Below are 25,244 nucleotides of genomic sequence, written 5' to 3' on the forward strand. Positions count from 1 at the left end.
AAGGGGCAGAGGAACCAGAGACCAAATTGCAAACATGCGCTGGATTATGGAGAAAGCTAGAGAGATCCAGAAAAACATCTACTTCTACTTCATTGACTACGCAAAAGCTTTTGACTGTGTTGACCACAGCAAACTATGGCAAGTTCTTAAAGAAATGGGAGTGCCTGATCACCTCATCTGTCTCCTGAGAAATCTCTATGTGGGACAAGAATCTACAGTTAGAACAGGATATGGAATAACTGATTGGTTTAAAATTGGGAGAGGAGTACGACAAGGCTGTATATTGTCTCCCTGCTTATTTAACTTATATGCAGAATTCATCATGTGAAAGGCTGGACTGGATGAATCCCAAGACGGAATTAAGATTGCCAGAAGACATATCAACAACCTCAGATATGCTGATGACGCAGCCTTGACGGCAGAAAGTGAGGAGGAATTAAATAACCTTTTAATGAGGGTGAAAGAGAAGAGCGCAAAATATGGTCTGAAGCTCAACATCAAAAAAACTAAGATCATGACCACTGGTCCTATCACCTCCTGGCAAATAGAAGGGGAAGAAATGGAGGCAGTGAGAGATTTTACTTTCTTGGGTTCCATGTTCACTGCAGATGGTGACAGCAGCCACGAAATTAAAAGACGCCTGCTTCTTGGGAGAAAAGCAATGACAAACCTAGACAGCATCTTAAAAAGCAGAGACATCACCTTGCCGACAAAGGTCTGTATAGTTAAAGCTATGGTTTTCCCAGTAGTGATGTATGGAAGTGAGAGCTGGACCATAAAGAAGGCTGATCGCCGAAGAATAGATGCTTTTGAATTATGGTGCTGGAGGAGAGTCTTGAGAGTCCCATGGACTGCAAGAAGATCAAACCTATCCATTCTTAAGGAAAGCAGCCCTGAGTGCTCACTGGAAGGACAGATCCTGAAGCTGAGGCTCCAATACTTTGGCCACCTCATGAGAAGAGAAGACTCCCTGGAAAAGACCCTGATGTTGGGAAAGAGTGAAGGCACAAGGAGAAGGGAACAGAGGACGGGATGGTTGGACAGTGTTCTTGAAGCTACCAACATGAGTTTGACCAAACTGCAGGAGGCAGTGGAAGACAGGAGTGCCTGGCATGCTCTGGTCCATGGGGTCATAAAGAGTCAGACACAACTAAACAACAACAAGGCTCCTATGATGTAAGCAATGGACCCCACTTGCTAGCCTGCTTCCTAAAATATCACTGGTTTGCTCATTTCTATATATAAGGTGCCTACATTATGCATGTGCAAATGGCTTTAGATAGGTATTAGGTCCATAAATTACCATATAGCATATATTCAACACAAAAAACAGTGACAATTTGTTGTTGACAAAGGAAAGCTGGACATATAAAGGGCCCCATTACCTTCACTAGCTTAGGGCCTCATCAAACCTAAATCCGGCCCTGGTTCACACACACACACACACACACAAATATTTGAAGGGCCTGGGTCCCCCAAAGTTAATGGGCATTGCCATTCAGATGGTGTGTGTGTGCCACATCTTGCGATTGATTATGTGAAGTGGGGTTTACCTGGGCCCCACAATATGTTATTCAAGTTGGCACACCTGGCTTAAGCTGCTAGTACAGTACAGCTAGATTGCTGCCTGCAGCGGATCTAGCTCTTATCTTATGGGGTAATGGACAAAGGCAGCATGAGGTTATTTTTATTTTTCTTCCACCCAGAGGGTAGCCCTCTTGGTATAGACCAGGGCGGTCCAACTTTTCATACCAAGGGTACTTTGGCACAGAATCTGCGGGCCGCACAGCAAATTACATTTCCATGCTGTAAATTCAAGTGTTTGCAATATATTTAATGTTATTTAATATGCACACAATCAGTATATTGAACTTATATTATTAAATGCACCATTAATATCTTTAATAGAGGTAGTCATTAAATAAATTTGATACACAAACAGATGGATGAGTTTCATTAGCAAAGCTGACTCAAAAAAATATATCAATTTTAAGGCTTAAATATGTTTTTTTCCTGAATGTTGCCACCATTCCAACAGAACGCAGCAAAACAGGTAATATAGACTGGAGAGGTGCTGCAATTCTGTTCACCTGCTTTTCTCCATGAGGTGCACAGGTGGGTGGGAGAGAGGAAATTTATAGCACCCTGGGAATACACCCATCCTTGCAGAACGTGAGCTGCATTTACTATTGTAGACTAATTAAAAGGTACTTCCAGCAAGTATCGAGAGTCAATACTTTAATAATAGACCTCTGGGAGAGGGGAGTGCCACAATGATTGTTCAGTTAAAAATAACTTTCTAAATCCCTTTTGCTGTTTGAACTTGTTGTACTGATGTCATAAGGACACTCTAGTGGTGGAAGAAATGAGGGAAGGCAGTATCTGTGGTATACATAGTGCCTAATAGACCAAGATCTGCCCCTTCTTGAATGGTGCCCAGGGGGTCATAGGTGGTCAGATCCTGGAACAAAGGCATAGTGTTCCCTGTGACCTGTCTGGGTGAGGTGGCAGGCCATTATTCTGCCTGGATAGCTCAGTGGTGCTAATAACGCCAGGGTTGCAGGTTCAATCCTCATATGGGACAACTGCATTGCAGGGGATTGGACTAGAGTGAGATGATTCTCAGGGTCCCTTCCAACTATGCAGTTCTGTGAATGAAACATACTCAGTGGCGTAGCGTGGGTTGTCAGCACCCGGGGCAAGGCAAGTAATTTGCGCCCCCTAACCCGTGGATTTGCGCCCTCTAACCTGTGGATTTGCACCCCCTAACCCTAACCCCCAGATGTTGCGCCCGGTGTGGCCGGCCCCCCCTGCACCCCCCACGCTACGCCACTGAACATACTATAGCTACGGAGCTTCCCGAGCAGTTATCAAGGGCATCCCCTCGTGTTCTGCATTAAAGCAGCCATGCCTCAAGTTTATGACCTTATAAACCCCGGGTTTTAGATTATGACTGGATAGCATTACACACTTGCACTTTTCTCATAAGATATGGGCTGTGGAATGCATATCTCGCCATCACTGGCATCTGAGCTTCTTCCAGGCACACCTGCAGACCCAGAAGCACTCCGAAATAGCAAACATGGGAGCATTCAAATCCTGTCTCCTCATCTACACACAATGATTCTTATGACTTCTATTCAGCTTTAGTTATCTCACCTACAGCTGGTGTCCCACCGTGGCCAGATTTATTGTTAAGCTCGTAATGCGCAGTATGTTTCCACCTCATAATTATTAAAATCCCAGAGGAATCCAAGAATTCCACAGGGCAGAAAGGTGTGATTTCAAGAAGGCTGAAACCCCCACACTTTGTAGTTTAGAAATTAAGCACAAGATGGATAAGTACACAAAACTTCCTGTAGTTCTTGCTCTCTACCCAGGAAATTTGGATATGGTTAGAGTTATTGAATAGTGAAGGAAAGGCTCTCTACACAGTCTGTATTGGCATTACCGTTACTTCGTAATTAATGTATCAATGCAGCATAGCTTTAGGGAAACTTTTAATGAATGTAAATCTTTCTTTCTTTTTGAGCTGTAGGTTATCGCATTACCCATTACAATCAATTTAGAAATTCAAGATCAGTCTCACTGGTACCAAGATGTCATTTTATTCATCATAGCTACCGTTTTAAAAGATGGTGACCAAATTATAAGATTAGAAATATAACCCAAAATAAGTATCAACCTGGGCACCTTGGAATTTGTTTTTGTTATTAAAAAGTCTCTGGAAATACTTTGGTGTTATAAAGATGTCTGGAGACACGTGGTGTTTTTTTAGGATGTACAGTTTTTGTGAAAACATTTTATGTAACAGCAATTGTGTCAGTCGTTCCTCGTTCTCTCTCCCTCCCAAATTCAGGAAAGAAAACTGCATGCAAGTTTAGTTCCTGAATCTTTAATGAAATCTCCTTTTCGGTCACAAAGTAACAATTATAGGGAGCAATCTCTTGCTAGGGGAGAGCTACTCTGAATAGCTTCCTTTGACTGCATCTCCGCAGATGTAATCCAAATAACGCTCAAGTATAATTAAGCTCTTGAAAGTTATTAGATGAACAAGTCAGCCACAGACGCGAAGGCATATTTTGCTGCAGTGATCCAGCCGCCTTCTCTTGCTTTCCCAATGGCTCAGCACGTTTTATCTTTCGAAATAAAATTGAAAATAAAATACAAACGCTTTAAGGATAGGAAAAAAAGAACTGCAAGCTGAAAAGTGGACGTTTGGTACTTCAAAGCAAGCGCCAACAACGACCTCCAATGAATCGCACCCCAAACCTGCGCAAAAAGAAAACTACAATTCCCCCTCCTCTTTCCACCTGTGGCTGCGAGAAGGCCAGAGCAAGTGCATGCTGGGAGTTGTAGTCCTCTCGATTTTTCCCAGCGTCGTTTGTCGAAGCGTCCAATGGCTCTTTCCTCCGGGAGGGACGGGTTAAGCCCTTCGAATGCTTATTGGCTCTTTCAACTGCCAGTCTTTAATAGCAACTGTTGATCATAGCAACTGAACGACGCCGGCTGTAGGAAGGCGGCATTCAGATTGGGAAGCGGACGGAGGGTGGGGGACGCTGCAAAGCAGGTAAGGAGCGGGGACAGTGCAACTTCGGGCGGGGGGGGGCAGCTGCGTTGGGGCACCCCAAGTCTCCCATGGAGCCAGCTAGGTCGCTGACCGGGAGCTTGCAGGTTGCAGCCAGAGTGTGCAAGCATGCCCTAATTCTTTATCCGAGCTACTCCTTCAAAGTCTTTCGTTTCATTGGCGTCTCATCTAATTCCTTAGAAATGCACCTTCAGCCGTGCTGTGCATGCCTGGTCACCAATCTGAATATTGCACCCAGTGCTATTTTTCTAGGGAAAACAAGTGCTGGAACTCCTCATGAACGCCTCCCTTGTTCTCTTGTAATGGCAATGGCGCCCACCGGTGAGTTCCAGCTGGGGGGGGGAACCCCTGATTGCACCCACTGCATAGATGGGGAACTGATGGCATGCTCTCATCCTGCCCAGATCTAAACACTCAGCTAGCCCATAATTATACTTCAAGTTTAGCTTGGCATCTGTTTATGTGAACTCTGGGCCAACCTACACTGTGCTACTTCCCTCTGGCTTGAGGAGGAAGAAGAAACAGAATTGCTTGGTTCAGGGTTTCCCAAACTTGGGTCTCTGGCTGCTGTTGGACTACAATTCCCATCATTCCTAGCTAGCAGGAACTATGGTCTGGGATGATGAGAACTGTGGTCCAAACACAGCTGGAAACCCAACTTTCGGGGTTTGGGAAACCCTGCAGAGGCCACATCCACACCCTTTAAAGCACGTTACTCCCCCAGGGAATCCTGGAAAGTGCAATTTACCGCACTCACAGAGCTACAGTTCCCAGAATCCTTTGGGTGGGGGCATGCTTTTTAAATGTATGGTGTAGATGTGACAAGAGCCGGAGACTCTTCATTCATCTGGCGAAGTCTTTTCCAGAGCTACCGACTGGGAGAGGCTACCGTGGAGGCTTATTGGCTACAATGACAGCACATTCACACAGGGAGTTTACTGATTAGTTCAAGACTAATCAGCTGCACCTGCAAGTGAAGTGATCATTTTCAACACATGTGTCAGGGTAGGGGAATTACAGTCAAGAAAAGTGGTAATCTGCATAGGACAGGTTTGGGGAACCAGTTCCTCTCAAAATGTTGCTGAACTACAACTTCAATTATCCCTGGCCATTGGCCATTCTGACTGGGACTGATGGGAATTGGTGTCCAATGACTTCTGGAAGGTCACACAAGTTCCCCTGTCCCTGACACTGAGGAATATTACACAAAGCCAGGGCTTTTTTTCCACTGCAACTCAGGTGCAGCACCTCTCAAGTGGGCACCATTGCCATTATAAGAGAACAATGGAAGCATTCGTGTTGAGTTTTGGCACACCTCTTTTTCTACCACTGTGCAAAACTGATCCTAAAGGGAGGGGGAAATAAATAATTAAATCACACATTATGGTTGCGGGATCAGTAATAAGTCAAGAGATATAGCTAGATAATGGCCCAGAAAAACTGGTTGATGTTTTCTCAGTCAGAGTGACTGGTTGGGAGAGAGATGAAGATTTCTCAAGCATTAATTTTGCATGTGACATATGCCTGTCGTATGGAGCAAAGATGCTTCAAAGAGACAGAAGGCAAAGTTGTTTTTTAAAAAAAGAGAACTAAAGAATATTTAAAAAAATAAACATTGTTTCGATGTGCACTCAAAAACCCTTACTGTTCTCTACCCCACATGGCATCTATAAAACATATATCTGTAGTGAAAGTTGCTTAAATTTGTTTTTGGGTAAATCTGAAAAAAATGTACAAGCTGATTACTTCCAGAGCGTTAGTGATATTTTGCTGCAACAAAACAAACCAAAGAAACTTGTGGCGCTTTAAAGATTGACAAAAGTATGGTGACACAAACTTATGTGGATCGCAGTGCACTTCATCATATGCTTCTGCTTGTCTGGTGGTGATACTCTGAGCATATTTCCTGTTGCAAAGGCACAAAGTAGCACAGCAGTCCAATGCACAATGTAAATCCATTCAGTAACAAACATGTAAAATGATTATCACCTGCAGGATTACTGTGTGCAATTGTGTAGAGAACTACAGCCTAAAATGATGTGACCATGGTCTGCAGCCTCTGATAATTAGTACTAAACCCTCTCTTTCATACAGACCATGGTGAAGATCCCCCACTTTCATTTCCAAATGATACAGGATTCCGTTCCACATGATGCAAAATATTGAAAAGATTAACCTGACTTGAGTACTGTTATCACCTTAAGTATATTAGCAGCAAGGCCTTCCTAGGGCAAGTACACAGCAGTTGTCTTCGCAGGAAGCTCATTGGAGGAGCTGGCTGGCTAGTTGAAGGGCACCTGTCTTATTTTGTAGTTTTCTGCTTCTGTAGAGATTATCCCCATAGCAACCTTGTGAGGTAGGCCAGGCTTGGGAGACTGTGGCTGGCCCAAAGTCACCCTGGTTGAAACCTGGTCTCTCCGGTTCTGGCCCAACACACTAATCTCTACATCACACCGACTCTCTTTACCCCAGTTTTTGACAGCGCTCTCTCTCTCTCTCTCTCCTCTTCCATTCATGATGCGCTCACTGAAATTGTTGAGTTTCTCCACATTCATATCTTAATTTCCCATTAACTGGATTCACAAACTGGGTTTTTAGAAATTATGGGCTTTCAGAAAAAAACAAAACCAGAGGAGTCATAGAAATATATTGTGTGGCTGCTGTACAATTTTCAAGGTTAAAATTAAAACTATCAGATAGTAGATCACTTCAGTACTCAGATATTATATATTTTCAGGCTTTAGCTGTAAAAATATGAGGCAGTTTGTTTTCTGACAGAAGCATGGATCTTCAAGGACTGAGCTATCAAGCACATTTGTTAAAAATAACTTCATGTTTTACACCTGTGTATTCTGATGATTCAGTTCTTTTGTAATGAAATAAATTGCAGTCTTTAATGGGTACTGCACATAAACATGATGTTTAAATACTTCAATCTGGTCACTGATTAATCTTTCTTTCTTCTTGATACAGACATCATCCATGTCTTTGCTGATAACTAATTAACTTTCCTCCCCTTGAGCACCTAGCAACATGGTAGTTTAGTTTCATAACGCTAACTATTTCAGCCCATTAGATAATTAGAAGAACATACTTCTCTGTTTTTGTTACTTTTAAGTTAATATAAAATACTTAGATATAAAGTTAACAGCCGCCTGTAGTTCTGCTAATGCACTGTCAGTTCTAAACATTATTTCTTCATGACTCAGGATTTAGGTTGGCTAAATGCACAACTACAAACACCTGGGCTAAAACACTTAACAGTTACCTTTCACTCAGATAACAGTTTCATGGAAAAGTGTTTTTAATTAGCCCAAACCGGGGGGTGTTTGAGCAAAATATAATTATATTTTTGAGCTGCGGTTCCAAAAGACCAAACATTGTCTACCTAAATAAAGGTTGTAGGGAAAGAGTAGAGGCCCTTAGGAGCCTTGGTCATAATCTATTGGGAATTTTTTCCACCTCAAGTGAACTGCATTAATTTTTATCATTCTGTTCCACAACACTCATGTCAAAGAGTGCAGGAGGGGTTTAAAGAGCTGTTCCCTACTATTGACTCAGAGTAAAAAGATTGTGGCAGGACCTTTTCATAAACCACACCCTCAAATCTAGATGTTCTTCTGTAATCTTGGTTGTGTCATGTCTGGCTGTGGTTACTGAACTAAGGGAGTTATTTAACAAGCACAAAGCTATTGTGATTATTTCGCATATTACAGGGCTGAAGTTCTAGCACTTAAAATAGGTCCTGATGGCTGAGGGTTCACATATAATCCTGGGAAGACGCTCCTTTGTGGCTTCCACCATGGGCCAAAATCATCACGCTTCTAGAAGGCTATGTCTGTATTTGAGCTTTTGAGGTGCGGTTCGTATGATCATGCAGTTTGTTCAGATCACATGTAAAAAAAAAAGTGGACTGATTTGTTCTCCGCTTCCATGTTTGTTGTCTCAAAATGTAGCACTTTGTCGTCTCAAAATGTAGCACAAATGAATATGCACCGAATTTGCCCATGATTAAGCTTATTGGCTTATTGGCTGGAGATTCAGAACCGACAAAACGAAGGCATTTTTAAAATCATGTGCATAATTTAAGGCAGGGTTGGAGAGCCTACAGGTTTTTTGGTGTGGTCCTTGGCACCCTCCCCAGGCTACATTCCCTTTTTCCCAGTGCCACGCCTTTCACTGGTGCTGCTTCATGCCCTAAGTGCTGGGATCATAGACTCATAGAATTGTGGAGTTGAAAGGGACCACCAAGGGCCATCTAGTCCACCCCCTGCAATGCAGGAATCTTTTGCCCAACATGAGATTCAGAGTCTCCTGCTCTACCAACTGAGCTATCTCAGAGTTGCCAAAGCTATCCCATTAGTGGCCAGTCACTAAAGGCTCATCCATACTTTTGCTTGGGCCATATTTTGATTGTATCCTCCTGCCCTGAGAGCTTTTCTCATTGTTCTGATGCTGTGCCTTGTGAAAATCTGATCTTACCCGCTGCGTCTGATTTTTATCGGGTAATCCAAGAGAGATTTTGCTTAACCTAGCTTCAATTCAGCAGCCTCTTCTCTCATAGCCATAATTTCTCCCCCATTTGTATTAATCTCCTGTCTAAAAAGCTTGTGTGTATTTTTTTAAAAAATGTATTTATTGATAGAATTCAATTGAACTAATAAAAATAAAATGGACGAATGAGCAAATGTTGGCATTTTTGCTTTGCAAAGAGGAAATGATGGACGAACTGGAAGGAACAGGAAATGAAGGCCCAAGGTCCATTTCAACTAGATACTTTTGCTGTTGAGAATTAGACAAGACTTAGTTCTGAGTAAACATACTTAGACTCTTGCCAGTGGAGGTTGGCCACTGAATGTTTTTATGGCAAATGTAGCATTTTATTATTTAAATACAATGTGGGACCACAATTTTAATTCTACAGTGGTACCTCGGATTAAGTACTTAATTCGTTCTGGAGGTCCGTTCTTAACCTGAAACTGTTCCTAACCTGAAGCACCACTTTAGCTAATGGGGCCTCCTACTGCCACTGCGCCACCACTGCACGATTTCTGTTCTCATCCTGAAGCAAAGTTCTTAACCCGAGGTACTATTTCTGGGTTAGTGGAGTCTATAACCTGAAGCGTATGTAACCTGAAGCATATGTAACCCGAGGTACCACTGTACTTCCATCAAGTTGTAAAACAGCAACACTTTAGCAGCTCAAAAAGGTCTTGGGGTAGAAAGATCCTTGTTTTGGTTTTCTATTTTGCCCTACTTTACATTGCTCTGGCTATTTCTTAACAGTGTGCCCAGCCCTCCAACATTATTGATTGTAGCCATTAGCTACTGATGCTGTATTAATGAGCTCCTCTCACTCATTCTTGATATCTGGTATTCTCTTTCCACTTTCCAAAGTTTCAGCACTCAGAAAGAAGGATCATTTTAATAAGTCAACAAAAACAATACACCATAGGTTTAGGGCAATCAGTTTGATAAGTAGCTGTTTTTAGGAACTTTCTGCCTTGCCTTGTAAACCGCTTTTCTAAAATTAGCTCTGTGATTAATCTCAGAAATGCCAGTGTTGTCTTTGTTCATGTGACTGGACTGTTTGGATGACTTGAGAGAGAAGCAAATCACATGTTCCAATCTGTGGTTATTTCAGTTCCCTGTAAAGTGGCGATTGACAGCTTCCCTAGCTACCAATTTGATGTTTGGGTCATCCTTTCTGATTTTTCCAGACCCTGGAAGTTGCCATCTTTCAAAAAGTGAAAAAAAGTTGTTGAGCTTTCTTTGGCAAAGTTTGTCTGAGTTTTCCTGGGCGTTTCAGCAATTTCCACTGTTTCTGGGGCTGAGTACCACCTATGTCTGGGAAATTCTGCACATATGGCAAACCTACCTGAAAGTCACACAGGGAAAGAAGCAAGCATTTGCTCAAATCTCTCCATGTGACATCAGGCTTAGCACTTAACTTGGGTTGGATTGCATCCTATGTCTCCCATCTCTTTTGTTATCTGCTTTGTTAGAATTTGGTTTCTGGTATAGCATTGGGTTAAACACGGTGACACTTTGAAAAATAAAAACAGTGACTCAAATTATGAAGTTGCTATTTTGTTTCCTGTTATGCACATCATCTCCACATGATGGTGCTGGAGTTATTCCCCCCCCCCCCATACACTTTTAAAAAATCTTCCTCCATTCATCTTTTCTGTTAAAGCAATTCATTAATGCTTTCTTCTTAAGAACAGAACTGGCTGCTTTAGCAGAGCTATGATTTCTATTCAACCAGCTTGATGACTTTAGCAGCACCTTGCCTAGACCTCAGTCTTATCATCGTAGAATCACTGAGTTGTAAAGGACTGTGCAGTCAGTCATTTAGTCCAACCCGGTTTCACATTTAGGTGTGTTGATAGTCTCGGGAGTGCCAATGAAACAGCATGTAACCTAATATATTTGTCCTAAGCAACCTTGCAAGGTTACAGAAGGACACTCAAATGGCGCATAGCTATGCTCTACCCAAGGAGGATCCTCTTTATTTTTTTATTATTATGCAACCCCTGCAAGCCAAGGAGATAAGTAACTAATACGGCCTTTAGAAGACATCTGAAGGCAGCCCTGTATAGGGAAGGGTTTTGGCTTTTTTAAGTTTAATGTTTTGTTATGTTTTTATATATGTTGGAAGTCACCCAAAGTGGCTGGGGCAACCCGGGCCTCTGATGGACTGGGTATAAATAATAAAACTGTTGTTGTTGTTTGTTGTTATGGAATAGGACATCCCTGTTTTCATCAGAGAAATATTGGAGGGTATGTTACAGTTGTATCCCACCCTTCCTCCAAAACTAGCCTAGAGTGGCAAATCTGAAAAGCAATTTCAATACAGATTCAGACTTGGAAAAATCAGAGGGAGGCAGGAAGGCTTATTGGAAGTGGAAGGTATCCAAAAGAAAACAAAGATGGTGTCTTTCAAGGAAGGGGGAGGGATTACACAGCACTAAAGGCCCAATTTCTTGTGCAGAGCCGACCTTCTGTTAAGATGGCATCTGCAGCATAGGGCTTTGTTCACCAAAGCAGTATCTTCAGCTTAACCTGGCAGCTAATTGGCAACCAGTGCAAGTCTTTCAAGAGTGGGGTGACATGTTGGCAATGTCCCGCCCCAGTGAGGAGTCAAACCACTGCGTTTTGGGTCAGCTGAAGCTTCCAGACCAACCTCAAAGGCAGCCCCACAAAGAGTGCATTGCAGTAAACCAGTCTGGAAGGGACCAGCACAAGGATGACAGTGGTGAGGTAAAATGTACTCCTAGTCATGGAGGTCATCTGGGCCTCTAGTGATAGATGTGGAGCCAGGAACAACAAAATGACTTGGGAGCAGCAAAATGACTTGGGCTAAACTGAAGCAAACATCATTCTGCCTCAGTAGCACATAAGGCAACCTTTTGCCAACCTGGTTCCATTCAGCTGTTTTGGACTACAACTCCCATGTCTCACAACTAATGGGATGTAACTACAGCACTGTCTCACAACTAATGGGATGTAACTACAGTGGTGCCCCGCAAGACGAACGCCTCGCAAGACGAAAACCCGCTAGACGAAAGGGTTTTCCGTTTTTGGAGGCGCTTCGCAAAACGAATTTCTCTATGGGGTTGCTTCGCAAGACGAAAAAATCTTGCGAGTTCCCGCCCCCCCCCGCTTTTTTCCGCCCTTTCCCTAAGCGCTAAGCCGCTTATCAGCTGTTCCGCTGATAAGCCGCTTCTCAGCTGATCGCTAAAAGCCGCTAGACTGCTAATAGCGCTAATCCGCTAAGCTGTCAATGGGCTTGCTTCGCAAGACGAAAAAACCGCTAGACGAAGAAAATCGCGGAACGGATTAATTTCGTCTTGCGAGGCACCACTATATCATGTTATGAATGAGTTTTTAAGCCACCCCCCTGAATTCCGCCTCATTATCCACATTGATGTGCCACCTATTTTCCAGGCAGAAATCTTTCAAAATGGCTGAAAGCGCAGACACTCCCGTACCGCGTTCTGCTCCTGGTTCAGCGAAGAAACCTAAAGCTAAAGGATCGCCGAAACCTAAAAAGTCGCCCAAAGGATCGCCAAAAGGCTCACCCAAAGGGAAGCAAAGAAGTGCTGGTAAGTATAATACTGCAGAACTGTGGAACTAAAGAAAGTAATTTGTCAGGAATTTGGATGCCAGGCAACAATACGTGTGACAGTATGCCCAACAACATTTCTCTGTGATGTTTTCATGTACAGTCGTACCTTGGTTGTCGAACGGAATCGGTTCCGGAAGTCATTTTGACTTCCAAAAATGTTTGACAACCAAAGCACGGCTTCTGATTTTCTGAGTTTCCTGCAGCCAGTTAGAAGCCATGGAAGCTGTGTAGGACATTCGGGTTCCAAAGAACGTTCACAAACCGGGACACTCACTTCCGGGTTTGTGGTGTTCAGGAACCAAAACGTTCGAGTCGCAAGGCATTCGGGATCCAAGGCATGACCGTGCTCAAAAGCTGAAGGTTTTCAGCTATTGTTGATGGCTCCCCCACCCCTCCATTTCAGCTAAGGCAGCTCCTTGAAAAGGCCGGGGCGAAACTCAACATGTTGCAGAAGCGAAAGTGGTAAGTTCAGTGGGTTGGGTCCTCAGAATAATCAGATGAAGGAAGCACACGTGGAAGTAAGTTGCACCTTCCCCCAACCCCCTCTTCACCAAATCCCCTGCACTTCCTGAAAAAGTTGGAGGATTGGGCAAAATTGGGTAGCTTTGCATTGGCTTTGTGGTTTTAGACAGTTCTCCCTTTTCCCCTACGGAGTCTACCATACCCCATCCCAAGCCATGCCAAGTTCTGTGATAGGAAAAGAGGGCAGCAGTAGAGTTGGGAGGGCAGATGCACACATGACTCGCCCCTCCCCCCCAAAAAGAGCCTGGAAACTGTGGCTTCCCCTTCACAGAACTACAGTTGCCAGTACCCTGAACAAACTAAAGCTCCCAGGATTCTTTGTGAGGGGTGTCACCTGCTTTAAATGTGTGTTGGTTGTGCTTTAAATGTATCAGTGTAGACCTGCCCTCCCGAGTTTTTAAAACTTTCCTTCCATGATTTTTCTTCCATTGTGTTTTTGGGATCCAATGCGTTGTTGGGAATTATTAGGAAAGGGCTGAAAATGTATCTGCCAGTATTATGTACACACACACACACACACACAGAGAGAGAGAGAGTGTGTGTTTGGCCACATTTGGAGTAATGTACATTTGGCTGTTATTATCTTGTCTGGGGAATCATATAGCACTGGCTATGAAAAGAACAACCGAAATGATAAAAGTGCAACTTTAAAGTGTTTGGGGGCCTTTTGATTCAGGAAAAAATATTTTGTGGGGAGCATGAGAAAGGTTTATAAAGTTGCGAATGGAAGAGATTTTAGCAGCCGCAGCCCCCAGGCTAGAGCTCACCCACTGAAATTGATTGACGAAAGGAGGTTTTAAAATGGAATTCAATTCATGGGGTATACTAGTCCTCATCATTCTATGAAACCTCCAGGTGAAACAGAATTATAGCTTTTTTATTTTAAAGCGCCTAAAAAATGTACTGTACACAGATCAGAAGCATGAGATCGTGTCCACAGGCTTACAATCTAAAAGTCATGAGGGGAAAAAGGGATGGGGAGAGAAAAGGAAAACAAGCAAACTCAGATAGTGTAATACAGTGTGACCTCTGAATAAGAGATACTGGAGAAGACAATGGTGTGAGTGGGTTGTTCATGCCTTCGGTTCCAGAGGATACTTGACAAGAATTTGCCCTTGGTCTGCTTCAGCAGGGCTCTTCTTAATGTTCTTATGCTAAGACCCCACTTTATCTCATTTCAGCAAAAAAAGATGAAGAAGTGGATTTATCGATGGCAAGCATGGGTAAGTTTGACACGGAAAAAACACTTTTTGAAGAATATGCAGCAGACATAGAGTCTTAAGGCCATAAGACTAGCTATGAAAGGAAAAAAGAAATATTTCTCTTCAGAAGCTGCATCTTCTGCCTTTTAGCTATGGGGAAAATAACACACAACACATGTCCGTTTGAGATTTTGTAGGAAAGAGGAGCAGATCATTAGCTGGGATTCATAAGTGCTAAGTAGAATACAGTAGAATACAGTGGTACCTCGGGTTAAGAAATTAATTCGTTCTGGAAGCCCGTTCTTAACCTGAAACTGTTCTTAACCTGAGGTACCAATTTAGCTAATGGGGCCTCCCGCTGCCGCAGCCACGCAATTTCTGTTCTTATCCTGAAGCAAAGTTCTTAACCCAAGGTACTATTTCTGGGTTAGCGGAGTCTGTAACCTGAAGCATCTGGGACTTGAAGCGTCTGTAACCCGAGGTACCACTGTATCTCATAAGACATTTGGTATGTACAGTGCAATGGTTGGGCTGGGATCTCAGAGACTCTGGTTCAAATTCCCTTTTGATCATGAAGCTCAGCCAGCGACCTTGGGAAAGTCACTGTTTCTCAGCCTAAACTACCCTACATGGTTGTAGTGAGGAAAACATGGAGAGGGGAGAACCATGAACTCCTTGGAGGAATGGTGGGATAATATCCATCTATCCATCTATAGGGCCCACCATTTTTGTCCTACTCCATTTGCAGAAGGTTTCTGGCCATTTGTGTGGGCTTGTGGGTACTTTCTGCCTCAAGCGAAAATATCTCCAAGCCGATTTCTCTTGGGGCTCCTGGTGCCAAATTTACGAATGTGCCAGATATCTCTCTTCTCCTTTTGTAGGTTTTAATGAATAGCTGCAGTTGAGCAGGTGCAGTGGAGGACCAGAAATGACAGGGCTTAAGGGATAAATGTAGGGTTTATGAAATGTAACATATTAAGTGAGAGACGTTTGCTGAGGGATTTAGATTTCTGGATGAGCCGGATTAAAATAGGATTTAGCATTTTGTCAGTTCAAAAAAAAAAAAGGATTAAGTGAGTGAAGACTTTCTCCCCAAAGCATGTGTACGTTAAGCTTATCAATATTCCCAAATTTATATTTCATTCAGCTTTGTAAATGCCTAAAAATAAAGAAGCCTGTCCTTGACATCTTCACGGACATAAATTCCTTCACCCTGAGCCACTGAGCTCTTTTCCATCCATAATATATCCACAGTGGTTGCCTCGTTAACTGCAATAAAGGGGTTTCGTTTTAGGGCAGCGTACATCAAGTATGGAAAGAGTATATGGCAAAAGAAGTAAAAAGGTATTGCTCTGAGGGGGTGGGAATCTCGTTTAATTTCACTAACACTTGTAAGGGTACTAAAAGTATCTAGTTATACTTGTTGAAGAATTCTAGAGTGTGTGGGATAAATTGGTACTTGAAACACAGCAAGCCTTTTAAGAAGAGGTGTTTCTATATTGTTCTTTACGCTTTCAGGCCACCCGGAAATCTTCCCCTTGGTCCTCACTGAGAAAACTCAGGAGATATTTAATTGCCGTGCTGACATCGATGTCACGGCGGAAAACCCTCACAAACTTTTGAAGAGAGAGGACATCATTGATGACATGAAAGCAAGAGCTGCAGTTTCTGACTTCCACCCTTTCAAAAAAATTATCTTAGTGAGTTACCCTGTCGGGGCATGTTGTATACCGGGGGTTGTGGTGGAATTCGGTAAACTGATTGCCTAACTTTATTGCACTTAAGATTTGTTACTCCTCCTCCTGGCAAACAAGCTTAGAAGTGGCTGTGATGGAGGCATGAGGTTCACAAAAGGAATGCCCAACATTAACCCGGACTATGGTGTATGTGTTGCCCACAACAGTATCTCTGGTTTGTAAATGTTCCTATGGGCCCCAGAAATGACCCCTAGTATATGGTGTGGGGTGAGCAGTTGTGATCTAGAAAGAAATCAGTTGCATTGGCAGGCAGAGGGCATTCTAGAAAGTAATGGGAAGAAGGAGGATACATTGAGGAAGAAGCTTAAGGGACCCTGCTCCTCTGAAGCAGTTAGTGCTAGACCAAAAACGTAAGCGGAGAACCTTCCAATCCATCAGTATTAAAGTGATGTCATGGAATCGTAGAATTGGACGGGACCCCAAGGGTCATCCAGTCCAACCCCTGCAATGCAGGAATCTAAACAAAAGCATCTATGACCCATGGCAATCCAACCTCTGCTTAAAAACCTCCAAGGAAGGAGAGTCCACAACCTCATGAAGGAGGCTATTCCACTGTTGAATGGCTCTTACTCTCAAGTTTTTCCTAATGTTTTGTTGGAATCTCCTTTCTCGTAACTTGAATCCATTGGTTCGAGCCCTAGCCCTCCAGAGCAGGAGAAAACCAGCTTCTTCCCTCTGCCATGTGACAGCCCTTGAGAGATTTGAAGATGGCTATCAGATCTCCTTGGTCTCCGTTTTCCCAAGCTTAAACCTATCCAACTCCTTCAACTGTCAGCTATGGTTGGATGTAGAAATCATTCAAAACTGCTTAAAACTTTTCAACTGTTTGTATTCACACAGGAATATCCTGGGGAAGAACTTCTGGTAGTCTTTGACAGGGAATTAAAATATGGGCAAATATTTTATCTTATTGCAACGGAAGAGGCCAAGGAAAGCATTTTACATGTAAGGCATTTTAAAAAATAAAATAAAAAATTACTGCATTTCTCTTTATTTGTATCGTATTGATACACTTTGTATTGATAAATTTGCAAATATTTTTCCTGATAGCCTCCCGAGCCAGAGGAAGAGGAAGGGGAGGTCAAAGAGGGCACCCCGGAAGAATATGTGTACAAGCCTCCTGTGTGGAAACCTTGGGTCTCGCTTGGAAGTGAAAAAGAAATTGAAGAAGAATCGGTTAAGGAAAGAACGACAAAGGTCAGTCTTCCTAACAGTGTCTTATACAGTCGTACCTTGGAAGTTGAATGGAATCTGTTCTGGAAGTTTGCTCGACTTCCAAAACGTTTGGAAACCAAAGCGCAGCTTCTGATTGACTGCAGGAAGCTCCTGCAGCCAATCGGAAGCTGCGAAAGCCCCGTCGGACGTTCAGCTTCCGAAAGAACATTCGAAAACCGGAACACTTCCGGGTTTCGATCATTCGGGAGCCAAGACATTTGAGAGCCAAGGTACGACTGTCTACTTTAAATAACAGTCTTAAATATACTATATTTTTAAAAGCAATAAACTGTAGGATCCTGGATTGCCCAATTTTGACTAGAAATCTTTCAGATTTCAAAGCCTGAGTAGGGAGTGGATTTAGAAAGCATCTAGAAAAACAAAAACCTAACTCTTACAGAATCTTTGCTAGCCTTGGCCAAAGTGTGGATTTTAAGCAGAGAAAATGAGGTGGTAACCTGTGAAATACTCCACAGAAGAGGACCTCTGGGTGTGAATGAGAAGTTTTGGTGAGAATACTTGAGACTACTCCACCAACAAACTGGTCCCATAACAAGCACGTCCCAAGAGTTCAGTTGTTTCTTCCCATGGGGGAATGATGAGCATGTTGAAAAATGGTCGTAAAATCAGATCAAACGCAGGTCCCGTAAGAGAGCTTAAAGATCTGTTATTCTCTATTTTATGGCTGTGTGCCATACCCTCAAGACAATGCACAGTCAAACATATAAAAACAAGAGTTTCCATTGAGAAATATTTTGGCTGAAATTTCAGGTTAAATATAAGATTTCTCGGCGGCAGAGAGAATTTGGGGCTCGGGTTAAATTTCACAACAGAAACGCTTCGGCTGACCCCAAACACGGCTATGTGGAATGTACGAGTTATTTCGATAAGAACTTTACCATTCGGCAGCTTGAGAAAAATGTTGGCACTCAGGTTGTCCCGATAGTAGAAGAAACAGGAACTCAAACAAAATGGTAAGTATAAGACTCTCTCTCTCTCTCTCTCTCTCTCTCTCTCTCTCTCTCTCTCTCTCTCTCCCATTTTAAATAATTGTTAAAAAGAAACAATGCCCCCATTAATTTTGGGCCATGTTATTTTCTTTCGTTATATGAATGGAGGAAAACCTAGAATTGGGCACCTTTCACTCTTTAAAATTTACTTTCAAGCAAAGCAGTATGAAGCAGGGTGCGCCATTTCAGATTATTTATTTTTAATTACATCCTGCCTTTCTTGCCTGATGCAGTTCAAGGCAATGTACATGGGCTTCCTACTTGGCCGCCCATCCAGTTACTGACCAGACTTATACCTGCTTAGCTTTAACAAGGATTGCTAACCACAACATACTGTTATAGCACTAGCATAGCACTTTAATAGTCATGGCTCCTCCCCATTAATCATGGGAACTGTAGTTTGTTAAAGGTGCTATGGACTGTAGCTCTGTGAGGGTTTTCCTAACAACTCTCAGCATCTTTAACAAACTGTATTTCCCATGATTTATTTTTTGGGGGGTGGGGGGTGAAATCCATTACAGTGGTACCTCGGGTTACATACGCTTCAGGTTACAGACTCCGCTAACGCAGAAAATATTACCTTGGTTTAAGAACTTTGCTTCAGAATGACAACAGAAATCATGCTCTGGCGGCGTGGCGGCAGCAGGAGGCCCCATTAGCTAAAGTGGTGCTTCAGGTTAAGAACAGTTTCAGGTTAAGAACGGACCTCCGGAACGAATTAAGTTCTTAACCCGAGGTACCACTGTATTGTTAATGTGTTATAATAGCACTTTAAAGGTATGGCGTGGTTTCTATATTATGCAACTTCAGATCATTCCCAGGGATATGTCTTCTGACTATTCCCTGAGATTATGTACTTCAAACATCACTTCCTAACAAACGACTACATTTTCTTTTGTGAGGATGGGACTAGGCACAATATTAGATGGGTCTAATGCAAAAAACAAAAACAAAAAAGAAGTTCTTCTCCACTCCTCATATTTTTTACTACTACAGTGGTGCCTCGCAAGACGAAATTAATTCGTTCCGCAAGTCTTTTCGTCTTGCAAGTTTTTCGTCTTGTGAAGCACGGTTTCCCATAGGAATGCATTGAAAATCAAAGACCTCTTCCGAAGGTCTGCCTAACCGGGGGCTTTTAAATGGCCCCGGGACTGTCCCGGGGCGATTTAAAAGCGCCCGGACGGCTTTTGAAGGCAGGCGGGGGGGAGCAAAGACTTTTGCCCCCGCCAGCCTTCAGAAGAGGTCCAGGACCTCTTCCGAAGGCGGGTGGGGGGCAAAAGTCTTTGTCCCCCCTGCCTGCCTAACCGGGGGCTTTTAAATCGCCTTCCCGGGAAGGCAGGCAGGGGAGACAAAGACTTTTGCCCCCCGCCCGCCTTCGGAAGAGGTCCAGGACCTCTTCTGAAGGCTGGCGGGGGGCAAAAGTCTTTGCTCCCCCCTGCCTGCCTTCCCGGGAGAGCGGGAAGGCAGCGCTGCTTCTCCGCTCTCCCGGGAAAGCAGGCGGGGGGGAATCAAAGACTTTCGCCCCCCGCCAGCCTTCAGAAGAGGTCGGGGGACAGACTGTCCCCAGACCTGGTCTGAAGGCGGTTTCCATAGGAACGCATTAATTGATTTTTAATGCATTCCTATGGGAAACCGTGCTTCGCAAGACGAAAAACTCGCAAGACGAAAAGACTTGCGGAACGAATTAATTTCGTCTTGCAAGGCACCACTGTACAAAATGCGGACACAAAATACATAACGAAACAAAAACAAACCCAATACCCCACCCCCAACGCATTCAAAAGGCCAAAGGATGTTAATCAGCCAAAGGCCTAGTTATAGAGCACCAGGCGAGCCTCCCTGGGGAGAGCATTCCACAAGTGGGGAGCCACCGCAGAAAAGGCCTGTTCTTGTGTTGCCACCCTCCGGACCTCTCGTGGAGGAGGCGCATGAAATCCTTCTCTTCGCTGCCACCGGTGGGTCAGGTTTAACAGGTCCAAGCATGACTTTGCCTGCCCCACAAATGATGTCTTATATGCCTTCAAGCATAGGCCTAGTTAGGCCCACAGGTCAGAGAGGCTGCCCACAGCTGGTTTCGCCAGACTTACCTGTATGCTTTCTCCCATCAGAAACAGATGGTGCTGTGGAGCAGGAATGCGGGAACACTGGGAAATGTGTGGCATACACAAATCTGGCTAAAGGAGGAAACACTCTGTGAAGTTTCATCAATCCTGCCTTCATTGTTTTGGATTTTCCTTTTCCCTCCCAAATTTTTCTGAACAGTATGTTTTCACTCGCCTTAGGACCTACCCCAAAAACGCAACAACGCAGTATTTTCCAAGGGACTTTTCAGATGAAGAAAAAGAAAAGTATTTGTCATCGGAAGACCTGAAAGACTTCATTGTCTCTGTGGCTTTAAGGTGAAGTATCAAGGTCCACTGAAAGTTCTGTATGGAGACATAGGCAATATTTCTTGCAGTCATAAAGTATGAGGCTAGGGTGACTTGAGGAATACTCAGCCCAAGAAATTATATATAAAACTGTTGATCTTGAAGACTTCAGCTTTCCCTCCTTAGGGTTCTTAATCTTTAAACCAGACAGTCCTTCAAACAGAGAACTGTCCTCTGTAAAGGAGAGCACATGACCACTCTATAAAGCACCTGGACATATTTTTTATCTCCAGCATCTTGAGCAGCTCCTGGTGTCATGTAGAAAATGTCTTTCTCTCAAACGTGTGCCTAAAATCTGTATAATAGTTCTGGTCCAATGTTTCCCAAACTTACTGGGAGGTCTCCAGCTTTTTTGGACCACAGCTCCCATCATCCCTAGTTAGCAAGACCAGTGGTCAGGGATGATGAGAATTGCAGCCCGAAAACAGCTGGAGGCCCAAGTTTGGGAAACACTGGTCTACAGTATCAAATAAAGAAGCCATGGCACATAATCCTTTAGTGCTAGTGACACTATTTTTAAAAATCCCCCAAAATAACAAATCTACACTATACCATGATTTGAGATGCAGTATCTGAATTTTTTTTTATTAAAAACAAAAAAACATGTCCCCGTTCCAGAGTTGAAATAGCACTGCAGCAGAATGAGATCCTGAATGCCTTCTTTGACGACTGGAAAGCCCTTGCAGAAGATGAAAGTGGCTTTGCAGGCAAGTCCGACGTTTCCCTCAAGGAGTACCAGTCATTCACAGACCTGCATTACCTCAAGGACAGGACCGTGAGCTGCGTCTGCTGGCACCCAACCATTTATGGTAAAGTTTGCAGAGCGTTCGGTTTGTGGGCAGAAACGCTGTGAGGGTTGTTCTGAAGTCTTGGGTTTAAAGATTAGCCACTGTGCTCGTTCCACTGACCCTTTCTCTGAACAAATCAGCAACACGAAGGAAAATGAGATGAGGAAATCTTTTGTAACGTGCTAGCACAAGGGTAGTCAACGTGGTGCCCTTCAGATCTCCCACAAGCCCCAGTCCCCAGTCAGCAGTCAATGGCTAGGGATGCTGGGATTTGGAATCCAACACATCTGGACTGCACCACATTGGCTACCCCCGTTTTAGCAAACTTGGGTTACCTCACTCTAGGCAAGCTGTAACAGAAATGAAAGTAAAACGGGTGTTATTGCTGCAGTCCCCTTCTGCTTCATTACCATGATCTCTTAAGAGTCAAGCTGCATGTTAACACCAGTGGCGTAGCATGGGGGAACCACGGGGTGGTTGCCCCAGGCCCAAAATGGTTAGGAGCGCAAAATTTCAACACCCGACACTGACTCAATACAGGTGTGGGCTTCCGTTGAAAATGATGCAAACCAGGAAGTGAGCAACAGAACGACTTCCTTTTCTTATCCCTGAGGCTGCAACCTCTTGGGTGATACAGACACTGTTAGGCTGTTGAATGTGCATGCATACTTGCATCCATTTCCCTCCCTCGCAACCCGCCTTCCACACGGCCCTGGGCACCGGCAACCCATGCTACTTGAAGACTCCTGCTGCAGGCAGGCTAGAGCCCTGAGCAGTAGTGCTCCACTTAGGAGGCAGAATATAAAGCAGTGTCTGTAATGACTAGAACAATGTCGGCAGAGCAGATAAGAGAGTTGTTTCTTCACTGCCACTCCCCACCATCGCATTAGGTGGCCCAGAACCTTGATTAGTAAAAGGCTGAGGACAGCCAAAAGAGAAACATCTCTTCACATAATGCTTGTGGAATTCACTGCCATCAAGAAGTGAAGGTGATGATTAGCTTTTAGGATTTGTACCTCCTCTAAAACACCCCTGGACAATTCTTGCCGCAATTTCTGAGAGCATGCTTGGGTGTGGATGTGGACTTCTTTAAACGGACGCAAAGTTTTACCATTGCAAAAGGTGAAATGACATTTGTCTTCAATCAGGGATTATCGCAGTGGCAGTAACAGAGCGACTGTCTTACGAGGAGCGGGTGAACAACTCTGGGCGACTGCTCTTGTGGAAAGCACCAATTCTCTTTTGGAGCTTCGCAGACCCAATTCACCCCCAGGTATTTCAAGGAGGGCTTGAATGTTTCTGAGGTGTTTAAAGAACAGAACCAATAATTTCAGCATAAGACTGTCCTCAGATCTGATCTATTCCTCCCTCCCCATGTGGATATTTATGTTTTCTAGCTGATGCTGGAGTGCCCTGAAGATATCTACTGCTTTCAGTTCTCCCCAAGCAATCCCAACATCATTGCAGGAGGCTGTATAAACGGACAGGTTAGGATTCCGTTACTTTTCAGCTACTTGTTTGCATTTGCAACATACCTCTTCTACATCAGTATTGTGGAATAAGTTGCTCCAGCAGGTTTGCAGATGTTTGGGGCACCAGCAAGGGCTAAGGCCCATGCAGGGTCTGGTCATTCTCATCTAACCCTCGAAATCGGAGGTTGCCAACCTTTTTTGGGGTCTGTGGTCACATTTGCAAACTGGAGAAAATGCCAGGGGCATCACATACACACCACAACCAAGCACACACTACAACCTCTTCTTTTGGTGAAAGCAGAATGCTTCCTTCAAGCCTACTTTCAGCACAGGAGTGGGATCCTATTGGTGCCAGGGAAGACAACTGTGGGGGCGCTGCATTGGCCAAGCCCTGCTCAGAATGCTAACTTTGCCTACATGAGTACTTTGAGGCCTCCCTAGATGTTGCACCACACCCTCGTTTAGATAATTCAGGGTTTATCGAAGTACGCCTGGAATCCCCATGCCATTGTGTGGGACTCCTCAGTACCGGAGACATGTTAATGTTTTTGGTTTTTTTAAAATAAAATAAAAATGATTCCCTTTCTATTAGTACAAAACAGATTTCTCCCTGTGAGCTCAGCTAGCCCTCTCTGCATATTCTGTAGAGTCATATTCTACCCTTCCATCACGTGGCACATTAAAGTGTCCATTAAAACAGGACAATCTTCCTTCTAACGTGTCGTTTCCCCTCTCTGCCCTCCCATTCCAGGTTGTACTGTGGGACATTTCAGCATACGAAGAGAGGTTACGAAATGCGAAGTCCGGTACAGGCGGGAGCAAGAATGCCACAGTTAACATGGTTGGTACTTTTAAAGATTCTGCTTTTAGTGTCCCGTATCATGAATTCCTCAAGGAACCACTGAGAATAGCTTCACGTTTTCTTCTGTGCATGGATGAAGTTGCAGGCTTTCCAGAGCACTTGTGGGCACACAAGTGTAACGTAGGAATAAGGGGCTGGAAGTGGGGCAGATCTACCACGCTCGCTTTCTGGTAGGTGGGTTGCTTGTGGCTTGCCAGAAGGGGAGAGGAGGTGGCGGGAGAGAAGCTAGCATGCTGCAAATGCCCCACCAGGAGCATAAGATGGACTGTTTTGGTGTGCTCATGTCACACCAACGTCCCTGCCACCACATTCCCTTCCCTTTCCCCTCTCCTTCCTGGCCCACCTGCCAGGAAGCTAGTGTAACAGCTCGGCTCTGCTTTCTCCCCTTCAGCAAGATGCTTCTGCAAGGCACCCCAAAGCTATAGCCCTTAGCAATTTCCATTTTTGTGACCACCGGGGAAAGTGAATGCCCAGTTCCCACATTGCATTTGTTTATTGCATGCAGTATGTGGAGCAAAGTACCATAGGCCTGAGAATGTACACATTGCACCGTTTATGATAGTTTATTGAAGAAACAAGTGTTTGAAATTTGCAACGATCCTTTCAAGGGATCTGAAAGGGACTACTGTATTTTTCGCTCTATAGGACGCACTTTTCCCCCTCCAAAAATTAAGGGGAAATGTGTGTGCGTCCCATGGAGTGAATGCAGGTTCCTTGGCTTCAGCAATAGCAACGCAGAGGGAGCGCTCCCTCCACGCTCCGGAGGCTTTGTGTTGCTTTCACTGAAGCCTGGAGAGTAAGAGGGGTCGGTGCACACCGATCCCTTTCGCTCTCCAGGCTTCAGGGATAGCTGCCTGAAGCCTTCGGAGCACAGCGCGAGTTCCTGCTGCGCTCCACAGGCTTCAGCAGAGAGGGAGAACTGAGCAGCGCCCCTTCAGCCAAGCGGGAGGAGAAATGGAAGGGGCTCCGTTTCTCCTGCTGCTTTGCTGAAGGGGCGCTGAGCAGAGAGGGGGAGATTTTTTTTCTTCTTGTTCTCCCCCTCTAAAACAAGGTGCGTCCTATGGTCGGGTGCGTCCTATAGAGCGAAAATACGGTAGTTCAGGTGTGAAAGGAAACTGTGGCTTTGTGCTTTTAGTTGCCCCTGAAAAACAGACGCTCATACAATGTAGAAGTATTACCACATTTTTCCATGTATAAGTTTTTCCCCTAAAAAATAATGTCACTCTCCTCCTATTTTCTTAAATCTGAGTCCCCCCCATATACATGGG

The 25,244-nt window shown here is 44.1% G+C and overlaps 1 protein-coding gene across 7 annotated transcripts in view; it reads left to right on the top strand.

Annotated features, from left to right (window-relative positions):
- DNAI3 (dynein axonemal intermediate chain 3) overlaps nt 1–25,244 on the top strand; it is a 66,722-nt gene that overhangs the window by 29,487 nt on the left and 11,991 nt on the right. For 4 of the 7 annotated variants that reach the window (XR_014169119.1, XR_014169120.1, XM_081914148.1 and 1 more), the window contains exons 1-12: nt 4,464–4,570; nt 12,539–12,696; nt 14,423–14,464; nt 15,962–16,143; nt 17,041–17,145; nt 17,251–17,397; nt 18,187–18,389; nt 20,708–20,824; nt 21,473–21,663; nt 22,791–22,915; nt 23,040–23,129; nt 23,866–23,955. Coding sequence is in view for 5 of the 7 variants with exons in the window: in XM_081914148.1 (XP_081770274.1) it covers nt 12,555–12,696; nt 14,423–14,464; nt 15,962–16,143; nt 17,041–17,145; nt 17,251–17,397; nt 18,187–18,389; nt 20,708–20,824; nt 21,473–21,663; nt 22,791–22,915; nt 23,040–23,129; nt 23,866–23,955 (1,434 nt within the window). In the remaining 2 variants the exon portion in view is untranslated. Of the gene's footprint in view, nt 1–4,463; nt 4,571–12,538; nt 12,697–14,422; nt 14,465–15,961; nt 16,144–17,040; nt 17,146–17,250; nt 17,398–18,186; nt 18,390–20,707; nt 20,825–21,472; nt 21,664–22,790; nt 22,916–23,039; nt 23,130–23,865; nt 23,956–25,244 lie in introns of those variants that run through there. The other 3 variants (XM_081914151.1, XM_081914150.1, XM_081914149.1) reach the window with 2 other exon arrangements.

This window comes from Podarcis melisellensis (genome assembly GCF_964234715.1).
Source record: "Podarcis melisellensis genome assembly, chromosome: 6".
NCBI classification, from domain to species: domain Eukaryota; kingdom Metazoa; phylum Chordata; class Lepidosauria; order Squamata; family Lacertidae; genus Podarcis; species Podarcis melisellensis.